General features: G+C 39.0%; 3 protein-coding genes and 1 long non-coding RNA gene across 4 annotated transcripts in view; 2 read left to right on the plus strand and 2 right to left on the minus strand.

Moving 5' to 3' along the window:
- Positions 1–48: 48 nt before the first annotated feature.
- Positions 49–2,027, plus strand: LOC144644159 (uncharacterized). Its single transcript, XR_013569056.1, has 2 exons — positions 49–188; positions 1,747–2,027. It is a non-coding gene; the product is annotated as an uncharacterized LOC144644159 (long non-coding RNA).
- A 1,753-nt stretch (positions 2,028–3,780) lies between these two features.
- On the plus strand, positions 3,781–4,779 carry LOC144646049 (uncharacterized). Its single transcript, XM_078505575.1, has one exon. It carries the CDS (start codon positions 3,781–3,783, stop codon positions 4,777–4,779), a length of 999 nt encoding a protein of 332 aa, XP_078361701.1.
- Positions 4,780–12,716: 7,937 nt separating this feature from the next.
- The window catches only part of LOC144646059 (proproteinase E-like), a 23,600-nt gene continuing 18,542 nt past the window's right edge, over positions 12,717–17,774 (minus strand). The window contains exons 6-7 of the mRNA XM_078505585.1: positions 13,555–13,878; positions 12,717–12,727 (exon numbers count right to left, since the gene is read on the minus strand). Coding sequence (XP_078361711.1) covers positions 12,717–12,727; positions 13,555–13,878 — 335 coding nt within the window. The remainder of the gene's footprint in view (positions 12,728–13,554; positions 13,879–17,774) is intronic.
- The window catches only part of LOC144649332 (uncharacterized), a 2,141-nt gene continuing 811 nt past the window's right edge, over positions 16,445–17,774 (minus strand). Inside the window, exon 1 of the mRNA XM_078509181.1 lies at positions 16,445–17,774. This exon is cut by the window's right edge and continues 811 nt beyond it. Coding sequence (XP_078365307.1) covers positions 16,445–17,774 — 1,330 coding nt within the window.

Raw genomic sequence — 17,774 nt, forward strand, 5'->3', positions numbered from 1 at the left:
AGCCACACATTTCACCAATACGACATGTATTTATTCCGATCACAATAGCAAGACAAATGATAAAATAGGGTTGTATTTCACGAGCAGTAATTTATCTTGGAACATGGCAAACAATACAGTCAAGCTATTACTTGTGTCTCTGATGATTTGTTCATATCTGCATAGCACTTGGCAGAGACCATACGAAGGTAACGTAGCTTGCGCTTGAAATTTAGCTGTATACTGGTTAACTCGTGTTTTTTTTTCCTATATTATCAAGCGAGGCATATAAGCGTCTTCAACGGTTTTGCTCATAGGAGTGTTTGGTTCAATTGAACAAGAGTGTGGTTCAAGAGAATCTACTTCGTCTTAGGGACGCTGTTCCAATAATCGGATAAATCCATCTACTTCATGTATAGCTAGTTTGTTTTGCTAACGCTTGTCCACCGGATAGCAATTTTTTCGGTGGATAGTGTCTATTTTTTTGAGCAACCAGGCCCTGTGATGCATAGAGTCTTACAATTTATAATACATCTGACATGAAACAGAAGGAAGCGAAACGCCCAAAAAACTCGCTATGATGACGGATTCACGATATATTGTGAATTCTAATGAGTGGCGTTAAATGTCCTCGCCAACAGCATAATCTTAGGGTCGAATGAAGTCCAAGCAATGAATCCCAACTACAAATCATCAATCAACAAACAGCGTATGTATGATTAAAATTAAATCAGCCACCTGCTGACTGAACAAAATTTCTAGGTATAAACCTGTAAGAGTGAACGTTTTACTCAATCCAAAATTCTGACTCGTTGTTTAAATGCTCCTAATGATTCGTGCTCCCAAATTTAAGCGAAATTAATGTTTACCGTTTAGCGGATTCTCTCACTATTCTGCCATGGCGACGTCCGCTTATCAAGTTGCTGCAACAATTTCAAGAAAATTATTGTTAAATAAGCAACGTTCCTCGTTCTGATAATCGTTCCAGTAAACAGCATTTGAATGAAATTTTTCATTGTCGTGTATCCTGTGTTTGTACACGCCTTTATTTATCACCATTTTGTGATCGCCTTTGGCCAATGATCGACGGCCAATGATGTTTTGAAAAACCCTGGTCTACACATTGCACTGAATTCGGCTGTAAAACACATTTTCACTACAACTTGCTTAGTTAGTTAAATATATTTATTTATTTTTTTAAACTTATCTCAGCAAGAATTACATAACAATTACAGATATCAGTGCATTAAAAGGCCGGTGGTTTTAGTCCAAAACCTCGAGCTGCCAATTGTCCATTCCGTTTGCAAAGGTGGTCCGAGCCCGCAATCATCATGTTTGAACATTTCGGTTACATTAATGCATTTATACCTTAAAAAAAGGGGGGGGGGGTTCAAAAAAGGGCACTCAGAAAACGATATTATCATTCTTTTATTGTCATTGTGTCATTATTGTTGTTACTTACGTACGTAGATACGTACGTACGTACGTACTTACTTACTTACTTACTTACTCACTCACTCACTCACTCACTCACTCACACACTCACTCACTCACTCACTCACTCACTCACTCACTCACTCACTCACTCACTCACTCACTCACTTACTTACTTACTTACTTACTTACTTACTTACTTACTTACTTACTTACTTACTTACTTACTTACTTACTTACTTACTTACTTACTTACTTACTTACTTAGGTACTGTTGCAGTTTTGTTTCCATTTTTGATGTTTTAACGTGCGGTCGCGTTTTTCTTACTTTAGAAACTCTACAGGAAAACGAAGCAGACGAAAATGACATGAACTGTGAAGACAAATGCTTCCCTGATTGTATGACAAATGAACTGAACGAGTGTGTAGAGGCCTGTCAACGTTTGTGTCCAGCAATTTGACCACATTGTAGTCTGCGAACGTTTATCGATTGCTGGAAAGATTACATCAACTTAGCAAAATATGGCTCTATGTAACGTCGCAGTGGAGACTTGCTCCGTGTATTTTTAAAGGACGTGGCGAGTGTTTATTAAATCTATTAACTGACGCAGATGGATTGACATATATTTATATATTTATGTCATCGCACATAACATTCCTTTCAATCTCTCTCATTTATTAACCATATAAATAATGGTACTACAGTGTAATGAAATATAAAAGTAGGGGTCACCATGCTTTTTAACCCTTAATATGCTACACCCGGATTTTTCCGGGATTTGGAGGAATGGCCATTCAACCACTTATGACGTCACCAATTTACACGTCAGCAAATCAGTTTTGTGATGTGCAACTTATAGAGGTTGGATAGATCTTTCCACAGGACTAACCATCTTGAATATTGACTGCATTCTGACAGAGCTAATCCAAAAAACCGTCGTCAGTTTTTGGTGTAAAATTGGTGCTAAAACAGACCAATATACCCGTACTTGATCAAGGTCTCTCTCTCTCTCAAGCGAAGTGCATAATTTTATTGAAATATGCTGCTTTGAAAATTTATTTGACGAATTTCTTGAAATAAAACCATGAATCGACCAATTTTCACACTTCTGAAAATAATTATTTTGTGCATGAACTACCGGACGTTACATGTCAAACAGCCGGACGGCAGCAAGAGGAAACGAAGCCCCTGAGCAGTGAGCATGGGGAGGGGCAAGCCTGCAAAATAGCTGCATACATTGAGTATCTATTATACTGTTAAAGAAAGATTTAACACATTTATGCCTTGTTTGATCTCAAGATTCGCGCGTTTTCGCCAAGGTTTGTATAAAGGGGGGTCAAGGGCACCCCAGGACCACCCCCTCGCTACGCCCCTGTTATTATTATTATTATTATTATTATTATTATTATTATTATTATTATTATTATTATTATTATTATTATTTTTATTATTACAAGTGAAACCGGTAAAAGCAATATATAATTATATATCTCATAGAAAACAGGTTTAAATGTGAAAATAGATTAGTGTGTATCAATCAGATTAATCTGCAGCTTACTTGCCTACATTCTGCAGTTCCAGAAAATATCCATACCCACCCCAAGGATGGTCATTGAGAATTCCGAGGGGGATGGGGGTCTCAATAGTTTAAAAGAAAGTATGAAGCTAAACTGGAAATCCCAGGGGGTGGGAGGGTCCAAACCAAAGAACCATCCTTGGGGGAGGTACATGTATGGATATTTTTTGAAACCACTCCCTGTGGAACCAAGCCTGTGCTGCCAAAAAAACTTGACACATTACACTCCTTCTTATTAAACCGTGAACACTTAAAATATGTCTGGAATGTTCTTTGTGTTGTAACCAATCACATGCGAGACCTTCAGACCACAGAAACCACAGACAGCGAATGGGTTTCCATTGGTCTCGAATCGGTCACGGAAAAAAAGGCTCTTGTTTTGTTCCAAAAGACACATTCAGTCTTTCTTTGCAGGAATTTACTAGTAAATAACTGCTGTTCCCCATTTCATTTGAAAAAAAAACATGCAGTCTACTAGCCAAAAAAAAAAGGTTTTATTGAGCGATTTTTAGTGATGCGCGCAGGCCGCCGACGCGACAGTTCCGCCTGAGTTGGCGCGCGAATTTTCAAAATTTGTAACGATCAAAATTTTCAGTTACGCAAGATCGCAAGTTACAATGTTGCAAGGTAAGCGAGTGTTCTCTGATTTTTATCGCACTGCTACTACCGTAGCAGATGTAAACACTATTTTTTTTTCGTTAGAAGAGGGAGTTTTACTTTTTTCGTTTTATTTATTTTTTTGTTAGCAAATGTACGCGTGAGGGAAAATCGACATGGCCAAGTCTACGACATGGGAAAGTCATATCCTCAAGTGATCAGGGAAAACGTTTTAGATCTGCACAACAACGGTCTCTCAATTAGACAAATAAGCGCGCAAGCACGAGTTAGCACCGGATTCATTACGAAAGTTATAAAAGAGTACAATGAAAACAATTACTCTGTACCGCGAAATGCCCTTAGTGGACGTAAACATTCGGTTCTGCATGATGATGTTTGCTCTTACCTTGAAGTTGAAAAACTAAGTCAGCCAAGCCTGTATAGTGAAGAACTTCAAAGAAGAGTATTGTTGGATGGTGTCTGTTTACCTGGAGAAATACCGTCACGCGCATCCATTAGCCGATTTTTTCAAAAGGAACTCGTGATGACTAAGAAAAAAATTACGCCTGTTCCTTTAGAGTCAACTAGAGGTCCAAACGTAGACAGTCAAAACGCATATCTTGACGAAATCAGCCGAATAGATCCAAGCACATTGCATTTCTTCGATGAAGCAAGCGTGATCCGAACTGAGGGAAATCGTAAATACGGCAACTCCTATATCGGAGAGAAGGCATTTGAATTTCAAAGATACGCGTCTAATGCAAACTACACGGTTAACTTAATGCATTCAGCCTTGCGTGTTGATCATTATAACATATTAGACGATCCCTCAAATGGAAATGAATTGCTTTTATTTTTTGAAGATGTCTTAACTATGGACAATCCTGATGGGAGTGTTGTTTTAGAGAGAGGAGACACAGTCGTCATGGACAACTGCGGCTTCCACCACGGGCATTTTACAGAAGGGATGCTCAGAGATATGTTCGATGAGTTTGGAGTACGTTTACTGTTTCAGCCTCCTTATTGCCCTCATTTAAATACATGTGAACTATGCTTCAACCAGTTGAAAAGTTTTCTTCGTCGTTTTCCTTTCTTTGCTGAGCAAGAAACCAAAATTGCCATTGCAGAGGGAATTTCTTGTATTACTCAGCAAAACAGCTTATCTTATTTCAAGCACTGTGGTTACATTTGATTTCTTTATACATGATGAAGAGTAATTTCATTGAAGTATTAGAACAGCAACAGTGTGCTCATTTCCAGACCAGAAAAGCAGTGAACACAGCTATTCCATTAATTAAAGTTTAAGATGCAATAGTCACGTATGAGCCAGGTGCAAAAACCATTGCTGTATGTAACGTTTGGTATACTAGTAAATGATCTTTTGGATCACAGAAGACGATGTAATTACACGGTACGACAATGCCTCCACTTGGCTCCCACATCCAGGGCCAGGGTGCACGGCTTGGTACAGGCAAGGTTGTTATTTGGCTAAAAAGAAAATAAAAAAATCTTAAGGTTCCCACGGGGTAGGGCCAAGCAAAATATATTTATATACTTATGACAACCCGGTCATATAGGGTTCAATTTTTCAAAATTTAAGTTTCATAAAACCTAGTTTATGCATGTTAGACAGTTCTTCTTCCCAACACTTGTCAACTAATTGATATCATGAATGATGTTTGAGCACTTACCACAGCATTATTAATTTTCCCGGAAAACGGGAGAAGAGGTCCGTCACGTAGTCGCATAAATTTATAGGCATGTGTCCAATGATTTCATTTGAAGCACTTCGCACTGCAAATACACATATCGAGTGCGCGGGAGAATTCTTACACTAGCCCTCTGTTCACTGTTGAGAAGAAAACGAAATGTCCGAGGTTAAAGAGTGGTTACAAAAAATGGGGATACCAGGTATAGAAAGGTTAGCAGAGGAATTTGAATCTCGGGGATTTTCGACGCGCAAATCCTTACAGTACCTACAGGACGGCGATCTAGACTACATATTCTCATCGCCGAAACGTTTGCTTCTCGCGGAAAAGCGAGCGCTGGACCAAGAACTGCGACGAATCAAATCGCAAGACAGTAGTGCACATTTGATGCCAAAACAACTCGAATTTAGCAAAGGACAGCAAACTTGGCCAGCCAAAGGAGCGACAACTGCATCATACACAAGCAGCACAACTACAAGCGCAGCAAGCGAGATCGATTCTCCTCTCGACCGCCGTAAAAAGGAACTTGTTGATAATGTAACTTTTTTGGAGGCACAGTGCACAAGTGCAGAAGAACACTTGCCAAAGCTCAAAGGCGAGAATGATTTGCTACAGCAAGTGACGCATGGAAGAATTTGCAGTAATTGTCATCAGCCTGGCCATAACAAAAACAATTGCCGCGGTGTAGCTTGTGATTCTCACACGAAATGTAAATTGAAAGACAGACATCCTGAACTGGGAAAATCAATTAGCGAAACGCAAAAAATGCTAACCTTATTGAGGAAAAACAAGGAAACTGCTAAGCAAACTCTGGATCAGTTTATTATGCAGCTACAACGTTCTCGCGGGAATTTTTTCGCTATTATGCGGCCGCGCCTGAAACGCCTGAATCCAGTGAAATATCTAAACCGTCAAGAACTTGACAAAGATCTGCTTTACCTACAGAAAGCTCTAGAAAATAAGGTTCCCCCAGAGTCCGAAGATTGGCGTTTGCCATACCTAATTGATACCTCTAAAGGCCAAGTAAGTGCATCGATAACTTCAAATTCTTCGCATGTTAACCCGCCCGAAAATTCATTTCATGGTGCGGGTTTCAGTCTAGTAAACAACAGTGGAGCACATTCAAACATGTCAGTGCGATTCCATCCATACATGTTGTAATATTATTGTTAAGCCGTTAACAACTTTGTGTTGAGATTTAGTAGTAACATCTCAAGGTGTACTTTTTTGCTTTAACTTGGGATCGGGCTACATCAAAGGATATAAGCGTTGTGTTCTGCAAGCAAACCGAAAGTGTTGGAGATACTGTTTCCCTGCTTTTTCTGTTAGAAATTTCCTCTTGACATACATGTAACTTTCCAAGTGTGAATGATAGGAAACTGAAATTACAAGGTTTAAAATAAAGTTGAATGTTTCAAGTTGTTGTGAAAATTTATCTACGAAAACGAAAAGTACATGTTATATTTATAGATTTGTATTGACCACTGTGTATATAGCAGCGTTACATATCCCTAGGCTTTCTAGTATGCGCATTTATGGACAAGTAAACGACGGACTTTTGGGAGGCAGGTCCGTTTATTATATCTGTTATATTAGCGGAAAGAGATGGCGGGATATTCACTTTCCTTTCGCGTAGTATGCATATCAGGTGAAAAAGGCATTCCCTCGCGAGACTTCATGTCAGGTCGGTTGTTCCGAAGTCTGCTTGCCGCTCGCTTCCCATTGCATGTAATCGCCCTAATATCAAATAGTTATGTGTCAGATAAAACGTATTTGGGAAGGAAGTAGCGAAAATTGGGGTGGGGGATTACTTTGCGCAAATAATACCAACATTTCAAGTACCGGTAATCTTCGTTGGCGGTCTTTGCAGTTTGCACCCTTCATATCACGGAAGCGTTTGCCTCAATATGTGGAACTCCATGGTCTATCAAAATCAACATCGAGGTTCAGTATGCTACCTTTATTTATGTACCTTATTTTATCGTTATAGTTCATCTGTTATTTTTTAGTTGTGTCTTGCAACGCAGTTCAACCGTGTCGAACGACTGCAACGTCGCTTGAGTAACCGTAATTTTTTTTTGTATAATCCCTAAAACCATGTTCTGGATGTGGCTCTCAATATGAAGGAATAAAAGTTACATTTTAGTTCTCGAAAAAGACGACGTGTCTCCTCCAACAAAACAATTGTTTTTTTTTTCGAGACAGAGTAGCCTATGGAAACCCATTCGCTGTCTGTGGTTTCTGTGGTCTGAAGGTCTCGCATGTGATTGGTTACAACACAAAGAACATTCCAGACATATTTTAAGTGTTCACGGTTTAATAAGAAGGAGTGTAACTGGACACATTAACCTGGAGTAACATTTATGGTCTGCCATAATAATAATGCAAATTCTCTATTCTATTTTTTTTTTTTTTTGCATTTTTTTATTGAAACAAAAAAAATTGTCATGAACCTCAGAATGGGTTTAAAACTTACATGTAATTGTCAGTATTTACATGTAGCCTTATTGGGTTCTGTGATGTTGTATATTATATAAAGAGCCATAAATGTCACTTAAGTATATTCAGGTTTAAACTGGCAACATGTGGGAATCAAGCATGTGACAATTTTATTACATTGACACAGTGTGTTTTTTTGAGTTCATTTTGACTAACAGGAATGCCCTTGCAAAGTCTTCAAGTCACCTGTAAATAGAAACAAAAAAAACAAAAAACTATTCTTTTTTATGAAATTGGTATTTTCCAGCATGCAGACTGTATATTAAAATTAAATGGCCTTTTTCAGTGTGTGAAAAAACCTGGCTGCTTTTATGTTGGGCTAGTGGGTCCAATATTTTTTTCCACTTGCTGGAGAGCCAAATAAAATTTATGGATTTTAATTTCTTGTTGTGCTTGTTTTGAAACAAACATGGGACTTTGGTTAAGTTTATATGTAATGGTTTCACTTTGCCCAGTCTTCCTGGATCATGAACAGAAGAAATCAATTTTCTTTGCACACCTCCTTTCATTAAGTATTGCAGAAAAATGTCATGTATTAAAAAAGAGCCATTCCACTTTAATTGGTTATCCTAAAAAGCTCCCTGGTTAGTCTAAGCAGTACTCCAGTTAGCCTGAGTATAGTTAGCTGAGGTGGCTTGAGGTTATGATATTAATTTTTATATAAGTTAGGTATTTCTGACTTGTATGGCACTTGTATGGCACTGTGTCATGAAACATGCGAGCCATGCAAGCCATGCAAGCCATTCCAGATAGCCTACATAGGATTCCGGTTAGCTAGCCCACATAGTACTCTGGTTAGCCTTAAAAGTACTTTGGTTGCCAAAGGATACATCATGTTGCTTACAGTTAGCTTTATATTGGGATTAGGGTTTTCTGGCTTGCTTAAGTTAAAGGCCTGACAAATTTTTATATTGCTACTTTAAAATGCTACTGAAGGTCATCCAACAACTGAAAATACAGGCTGTAAAAATGTCAAACAGATTTTTTATAAAATAGACAAATGTCTGGTCAAAAAGCAGATCTTAAATGCCTCAGGTAATGAATGTGTGTAGAGAGAACTGGAAGGAAATTGTTAGAATTGACTGTCACATTAATATGTGTAAAACTAGGAGATCAACAACTACCTGTAGTGAACTTGTTACAATCCATAGTTTCACTCACTGAACAGTAATCCAAACTGTTCTGTCAAAACATTAGGCATTCTATTAGTCCCAAAAAATACCTGTAGATCATAAAATGCAAAGGAAAGGTAATGTATATACAATAAAACATCATGGGAAGAACAAATATTAAGTTAAGAAATGGTCTCAGATATTAAACTTGCCCAAAGAGGCATTCCAAAATGTGAGTAGCACTGTTTTATTGAAGTCTAGATTAGCTACCAGGTTGACTGCAGGAAGTCTGTAGTCTAACTTAAATGTTACTTTTGCAGCCTAAAATGGCCACTTGGTCAATATTTTGAGAAACATTTCCGCACGTATAAATATGTGAAAGGATGCAATTCTTATTAATTTGAAAAACAGTAGCTTAAAATTCAGATGACGAACATAAATAAACAGTTGCATTCCTCGACGAAATGACTGCCATTTAATACTATCGAATCGTTCGAATCTCACTATCTACTCTTTTAAATTACGCCTAGCCCGGCTTTAATTCCAGTAAGCTAAATTGATAATCACGAGAAACGTCGAAGACATCAGCTTTTAACAGTCTAAAAAAATCATTGTTCAATGAGAAACGCTCACCTGTAAGTTTCTGCTACCCACGTTTTCGCACGTTTCTACTCATTCCATATTCTTCTTTATCGGGAATACAAATGAAGGAGGTGTACCCTACGTTTGGGGACTAGTTTTGATCCCGTCAAGAAGAAAAACATCGACAAAACTGTCCTCTATAACTCGCAGACTCGACGCAGAGTCGACCGCAGAGTCGCCATTTTGAAAATAACATGAGCCCATAATAGGGTACACGGGGAATCCGCTGGGATGACCCCCAGCAAGGGGGAGGGGGAGAGGCAGCTATTTAACTTCTCCCCAGGCGCACTCCTTTCGTCTGAAAGAAATTACATCCAACCTCGCCAAAAGCAATTAAAATGAAAAGAAACTGACAATGCTATCATAAAGAGCAGACACTCAAGCCTTTGGCAAAATTTTCTTTTATTCCAAATGCAAATGGTCGTTGAGTAGGAAGCCAACAAACTTTTCAATTGTATTTTTTAGTGCCGTACTTTTTTCAGGAAAGAGTAATAATGGCCATTTTTTTTTTAAAAAAAATTAAACGCTACAACTTCGTTCAAAAATATTCTAAGAGAGAGGTTCTACTAAAGGTTCCAAGCGAATTTAAAAATGTGATCCGTCCTGGTCACGTGACTGATGAGGTCATAACAATGTGATTGATGGAAAAGTACTTAACATATAAGTATCTACCAACATGTACTTTCTTGTTACCTCATATTTAATGCAACGCCAGATACGTACTTGTACCCAGACTCCCATTTTTTTGAAAATTGTACAGAGCCCCCTTAAATTTATATTTTGTTCGGTACCTCGGCAGTCCAAAATGCCTCACACCAATGTGCTTCAAACTGCAATGACTGTTTTTTCAGTAACAAACTATTTTCGTCACAGTGAGCAAATACGAACTTCTGAGCAACGTCACGTGACTAATGACGTCATTGACATACGACTTATACAAGAAGTACTTTATGGTAAGGGATATTTCTAAACGACGTACTACTCCTACTGACTTCAAACTGACCAAGTTATTTGGCATTGCCGATTTTTCAGTTGCTGAGGATTTTGGGAAAGTTTTTATTATAATTATATATTACTTTTATATTTATTATTATTGTTATTATTATTATTATTGTTATTATTATTATTTTTGTTGTTGTTATTGCTATTGTCTTTGTCATTGGTATAGGTAATCATGCGGTTTCGAGTTCAATTTGAAATTAATTTGCACGAGTGAGTTTTTTCAAAAAGCTGAAATTGCTATATTGTCAGCGCAGCTATTTTTCCTTAATTCCTAGGAACTGTCCAATTTGGGATTAAATTTGGATAGTTTCAATTAGGACTTTCAGGTAAAATTCACAATCTGTCCAATTTAAGAAAAATTGGACAGTTTCGTCTCAGCCAATCAAATCGAAGAAAAAACAACATGTGACGGATATTAGCCAATAAGCACAAAGCATAGCGCCAGCCCTGTAAACTTGTCCTGTTTTAGTCGACAATGGCTGAATTTTATAAGGCAAGTTTGCTACCGCGTTTTTCTATTCCTTTTGAGGTTTTCAGCAATAGTAACAACAAAGAGAAATTTTCTACGTTGTCAGAAGAGGAGCTAGCTACACTAAGAAGCAAAAACCAAGAGCAAAACACCTCCAATAGTACAAAACTTGGGTGAACCAGAACGTAATTATATATAAGTGCAGCGAAGCGAAGCAAGATATCTTTCAGATATTCATCGCCATGAGTTAGATGCAATTCTTTGTCGTTTTTTGCTAAAATTCGAAAAGAAAAGACGGCGATGAAGTACGAACGATATGGTGGAAAGGACTATGTCAGATTCAAGAAGTTGTAAAGCTCTTCGGACACTTTGTTTACGACTTTAATTGATTGATGCAGTGTTTTCACTCACTTTGTAGCAAGCTTCGCAAACTCAGGTGAATAAAATTGCACTGTTTTGTTTAAGTTTTATTTGTGAAGACAATGCTCTGAGTGAGTTGCATGTGCTGTGTTATGCCTACTATTGTTGAATGCTTTTCCCGTTCTGGACATAAGTTTATTGTTTACGCTGGATTGACTGACTACAAGCTATATAATTAATATGTAACCGGACTACATGCTTGTCCAATTTTGGAAATAATCGTGTCTATAACAAAATTCTCGATTTTGATTGGTTCTGCGCGCGCCTATTTGTCGCGTAATCGGCGCACGATCACGTGGGTGTCCAATTACAGGTATCCAATTTGAGCAACTTCAAATTGGATACCTGTAATTGGACACCTACGCCATCCGCGCGTCAATCACGCGCATTTGAATGGTTTTTTTCTTGCTGTTTTCTAACTTTGTGTGCAACCAATTGAATTTACCTTTGACTTTTTCTTACAGAAAAGGTTCCTAAAGACTTCCTAACCTCGAATTTTGTTATTGACACGATTAATTAGTAATTGGACCTCGTGTCGTACAATTCAGAGAGTAATCGTGCTCGTTATTTCAAATCATCCTCGCGCTGCGCGCTCGGCCGATTTTGAAATTACTCGCCCGATTACTCCCTGAATTGTACTCCACTCAGTCCAATTACTATTACTAATCTCTTGGCTACCCTCGGAATTTTTTTTCATCAAATTATTTCCAAATTGGACAGCATGTAGTCCAATTACGTATACTAATATAAACATGAAAAAAATTGAGCCCGCGATACAATGGTAAAAAGTAACTCGGTCAGCGGTCAACTTCAAAAAACACAAGACCTCGATGAGATGTACACCTGAGCCCGCGAAATGGTCATGTGATACTGGTCAGCGGATACCTTGTTTTGACAGCTGTCAATTGACCATGTTAACATTAGAAAATTTCCTGTTGTCTTTCAGCCAAACATAATCTAGAATATCGATGTGTAATTTGCACTGGTGTTACAACTGAACTGCACTGCTCTTAGCCAATCAGAATCGAGTATTTTTTATGTATATTATTATTGTTGTTATTATTACTGGGGGAGTTATCGTTGGCTGTTTGACAGATAGTATCGTTGTCAATACAGAGAAAAATATGTCATTCACACGAACAAAAGTTTTATTTTAAAGTAACTCCCAAGTAAGTTTATTCCTCATACTACATGCTATTTAAACAACAATAGAATGGATCCGCTTGATGAGACGTCAGGTATATTAAGAATCGAACTTCTTTTGAACTTTTCTCGCTCAGTTGTTTCCTGTTAAAAAGAAGCAAAAGATAAAAAAAATTAATAAAAAACCTTTATAAAAACATTTATAAAAGAAACATTTTCTACACGAAAATGAACAAAATTTACCTACGTTTCGAAGTTATCTTGACTCAATTATCAACTTACTTTCGCACGTATTGAGTCCGACTGCGTGTTTAGTTATATTTAGTTACAACCGTTATATCTCTTCACTTGATAATGGAGTCAAGATGACTTCGAAACATCGTATATATAGTTTAGTTTCGCTCATTTTCTTTTCAATTGTATTTCGAAATGTTCTCTTATTAGAATTAGCTACACGACTGTTAAAATTATGCGAGAAGTAACTTTTTGCCCCACGAACACCTACTTAGCTCTTTATAGGGTTTTTCTTTTTTACAGAGCCTGAATGTCCCACAAAAGCGTAAAAGCATGCGATATAATGCCGAAAGACATGGGATAGTGATAGTTCACCGTTTTGATCGGCGCCCATGATGTCTCGAAGCGATAAAAGAAAAAAATCGCGAACACTCAATGAATCCACCACCGAACGCCATCAGTGTCTTTATATGATGTTCTTTATTAAAACTTCGTAGGTGTTGACGGTGCAGAAATACTACAAACTATCTGCGATTTTGCGAAGGCAATACCGCATTAAATTTACAGGTAAACGGGAGAAAATATATTCTTCGTAGTGGGCTCCGTCGCTTCGCGACTCCGCTGACTTTTTTGGTCATGTGTTGTAATTAGATAGCCAGCACTCATGCAGGTAACCATCTTAATACACTTCCTTATAAAAGTTGGAAAGATATTGGCCATCTGACTCTTCCACTCACCTATTTTACTGTCTATCCATTGCTTGTAACTTGCAGTCCTTGCAAACACTGAATAGTGGGTTGTATAACAACCCGTCCTTCCAAAGCTTACAACACCCTGCAAATACCACGTGCCAGTACCTCTCATCTCGCAAGCAAGCGGACCGCCGCTATCTCCTTGGCAACTTCCTGAAGTATCTGCTTGCCCCTTTCCGGCACACAAGTGAGACATATTGTCAATCATTGAACCATATTTCCGTCTACAGGTTTCGGTTGACACAATTGGAAGTTTAGCCTGTTGAAGGATCATTGGCGATGGTCCATTGCCGTAAAGGGCTCCCCATCCTACAAGAAATTAAAAGGCCAACATATAAGCCGACTCTAATAAGTAAGCTCTGATTGTGGGTCAACGCAAATGGTAACTCGATTACTGCCTAAGTATCTTTCTTCAGGTGAAATTGTTTTCCAACTGACATTTTTAGTCCTAGACTAAGACAAGGGTATTAAATAGATTTAGCCAAGCCTAAAAGCGGAGCTCCCCGGTAATTTACTTTGCCCTTTATTAAAATATCTGAATTCACTGACCGTAGGCATAAAAAATAGTTAATGAGCCCGCAATCCAATAGAAAAACCATTTTTCGGTCAGCGGTCAACTTTATAAAAACGCGTTACCTCGATGAGTTATACACTTGAGCCCGCGATATGATCACGTGATACTGGTCAGCGGATACCTTGTTTTGACAGCTGTCAATTGACCATAACTTGGATGCCCAGTAACAAATAGATGAGGGTTTATCTATTTCTGAAGTGCGCAACACCGTACGTCGTACGACGTACGCGCCCGCGAGCCATGCCGCTAGCCATGATGACCATGAAAACTCAAGTTCATGGTTTTCCTATTTCTGTGAATTTTCTATGAGTATGGGGCTCCGCTCTGCGGCCCTTCGGGCCGCTGTGGAGCTCCGCTAAAAACAATATAAACAAATGAGCACAGCATGTAATTTTTGTTTAATTTGGTCAAAAAATCACGAACTGAGTGACGGTTAAATGAAACCAGCGTTCAAAGGCGGGAATTGGCGTCATCGATAGGAATCCGCAACTACGGTCCCGGATGTAGCTCCTTTGAATTTTAGGAGTGGTCTATTTTCCAAAATAATACTTCTTTATAATAAAAATTGTTTGGTTATCGTACATTACCTTTATTATACAAAACGTATTTGTTGGTATTTTAAAGGTATTTGTTAAGAGAAGTTTTCCCTTTAATTTAAAATGCTTTTTTGTAAGTTATGTCAGCACGATTTTTCTTTGTTTTTTTTTTTAAAGAAATAAGCCGACGTTTTAGCATCTTCCAGACGCCATTATCAAGCTAAGTAACAGTTAAATGTGCAATCTGTTTTCAGTTTCAAATTCTCTAGATTTGCATAAAAACAACTGAAAACAGATCGCATATTTAACGGTGTGACGTCATCATCCCACGTGACGTATAACAAAAGATAGATTTTTGGACATACCATATATCTTCTAAGTCTCATTGTGATTGCTTAACCCTATCCAGACCGAAGCCTGAATTTCAGACATCCCTCTGTGGTCGCCTACTCCCCAGAAGGGACGTCTGAATACATCTGGCCCTAATGCCGTCCGGTGACGTCACCACCCGAAATCCGGGTAGTGATTTTGATTGGTTGATTTGAAAATTATTTGCATAATTATGTGAAATTATGACTGAATTTAAACCCCCCGAGGACTGTGATTTGGAAACAGCTGGAAAAGTTTGCAAAGAGTTCGAAAGAGTTCACCTTCCCAGGAATGAATTTACTAGTCATTTACCTTGAGTTTATTACTTTTTTTAGTTTACGTACGGATGCAGAATAGTAATGGAAACCGGTAGGTTTTAAGTTGGCGGCATTCGTCGCTTCGATTGCAGTGTTTTGCCAAATTTATACGTATTCTTGTTTTGTCAACAAAGCCGCTCGACGCTTGTGTCCTACAGCCTAGATTAGGCAGTGATTTGTGAACTCAGTGCCTATGGTCAAGAAGAATATTCTTGTATTGAAAATGAGGCCTTTTTAACCGTCTAAATTGATTCATTTAAGACTCACAAGTGTGTTGTATTTGTCCGCTGCGTAACATATTATATTTTGATCGCTAGATAAAGCAAATAACTTCAGAATAAATCGGTTCCATAAAGAATATATAGCCTGCAGTCGACTAAAATCTCATTCATTTGTCTCAAGTTTTCAACAGTTTACTACTAAAACAATTTTATACCTTTTTATCCTTAATTGAAGCGGTTTTTCTTTCACAAATTCATTGTAACGGCATCGATTTAAGGCGAACAGACGACGCTTCAACTCAGTTTATTCGTGACCATTCGTAGAACTACAATCTGCTACAATGTAGTAACGCAGAAACATGTAGGCACATCTAGAGACATCTAATAACATCTAGTCACACGCTGTCACACACTGCTAACACGCTGGTAAAACGTTGTTGTCCCTTACAGCTTTCTGAATATCGAAACCGTTCTGAAACTAAACTAAACTTTGCAGAAATTCACAGAAAAACACAGGCGCTAAAACAAAATGGCGCCATTTTCTGCACATGTTCAACATTCCCCCACAAGGAACGATGGGTAGAACGAGCGAAACCGCTGGCTAAAACAAAACTTGAATCGTAGCGAGTAAAAACATAATAAAAATTCCTAACACACCGGAAAGGTGGGGGTCGCTGCGATACAACTTGTGAAATGGAACAAAATAATAACAAAATGTCACTAGATAAACGTTCACAATAAATATTGTTAATGTCAATAGTGTTTCTTGACTTTGGCTTCATACTCTAATCCACTGGGACAAGTAGGGCAAGACGCTGAACTGCTCTTGAGACTACAGTGTCTCTTGCACCCCGGTACTCATGATCTTTTTCCCCGGTGCGATAGCTCTTGTACTGGACTGTCACCTTGCCCATCTCCTCCTGGGAACACATCTTTCACAAGCGCCAAACGATAATCTCCTCTAAGAGTGTTCTTGTCAGCAACAATCACTACATCTCCTGGTCGTAAGTTACGAGTGGCAGTGTGCCACTTGCGGTGTACTACCAGTGCTGGAGCGTACAGCTCGGTCCAACGTTTCCAGAAGTCCTCCACCACAGACTGAACGAGATGATAGCGTGTTACAATACTCGTATCGCATGGCTGCCATCCCATGGGGTTGGAGGCAGTAGCGCGTCCCAGTAACAAGCTATTGGGTGTGAGCGCATTGATGACTGAATCCACGCTTGGTTTCACACCGATGGGCCGCTCATTCAGTAGGTTAGACACTTCACAACAGACAGTGAGAAATTCGGGCACAGACAGACGCTGGTTACTCACAGAGAAATGAATGGCACGCTTGGCAGCCTTTATCAGAGACTCCACTGCTCCTTGATGCCAAGGACTATCAGCAGGTCCAAATACCCAGGTTGAACCATTCTGAGCAGAATCTTTCTGTAACGACTCTCTATCGATTCTTTGCCAGGCCTCTTTAAGTTCCCTTTCTGCGCCCACGAGTTGAGAACCAGGATCACTGTAAATCTTCTCTGGCCATCCACGAAGACTTGCAAATCTGCTAAGTGCCATCAGAAAGTTGCTAGTGTCGTACCCAAACACTGCCTCAATATGAACAGCTCTCATTGTGAGATCGGTGAACAATACACCATATGCTTTGCCACTTGTGCGTTTCTGGACTTCTCCTCTAACGGTGTATGGCCCAAACAGGTCAAGCATCACATGGTTGAATGCTGGAGCAGGTTTCAGTCTGGCTTCTGGCAGTAACCCCATCGGTTGCTCAAGGAATTTGGCGTCACGTAACTTGCACAGCTGACAGTCCATTTTCACTAATCTTGCCAGTTTACTGCCTTGAGGTGTCCAGTAACGCATTCGAAATCGAGCAAGGGTTGCGTCACGTCCCCTATGTCCTCCTGCTTGATGCGCACGTTCCATGAAAAGACGTGTAGCTGGATGCTTGGAGGGTAACAATCTCTGAAGGGATGAGTCTGGTGTCATCGCATTGTACCTGGTTAGTCGTTCTCCAACGACCCATATTCCACTTGCATCTTGTACAGGCTTCAGCTTAGCATAGTGGCCTCCATTACCTTTCTTGCTGCTGCTCTTCTTTAGCTCGCATTCAATTGTTTTCTGAACGTTCTTCACTACAAAGTCCTCTGCTTCTTTCAAGTGCGGTGCAGTTACTTGCATGGCATTT

Source organism: Oculina patagonica, chromosome 1, assembly GCF_052425735.1.
Source record: "Oculina patagonica isolate OP01 chromosome 1, crgOcupat, whole genome shotgun sequence".
Taxonomy (NCBI): Eukaryota; Metazoa; Cnidaria; class Anthozoa; order Scleractinia; family Oculinidae; genus Oculina; species Oculina patagonica.

Excerpts from the sequence above, each read along its gene's own strand:
- LOC144646049 (XM_078505575.1), top strand. The coding sequence starts at position 3,781 with ATGGGAAAGTCATATCCTCAAGTGATCAGGGAAAACGTTTTAGATCTG.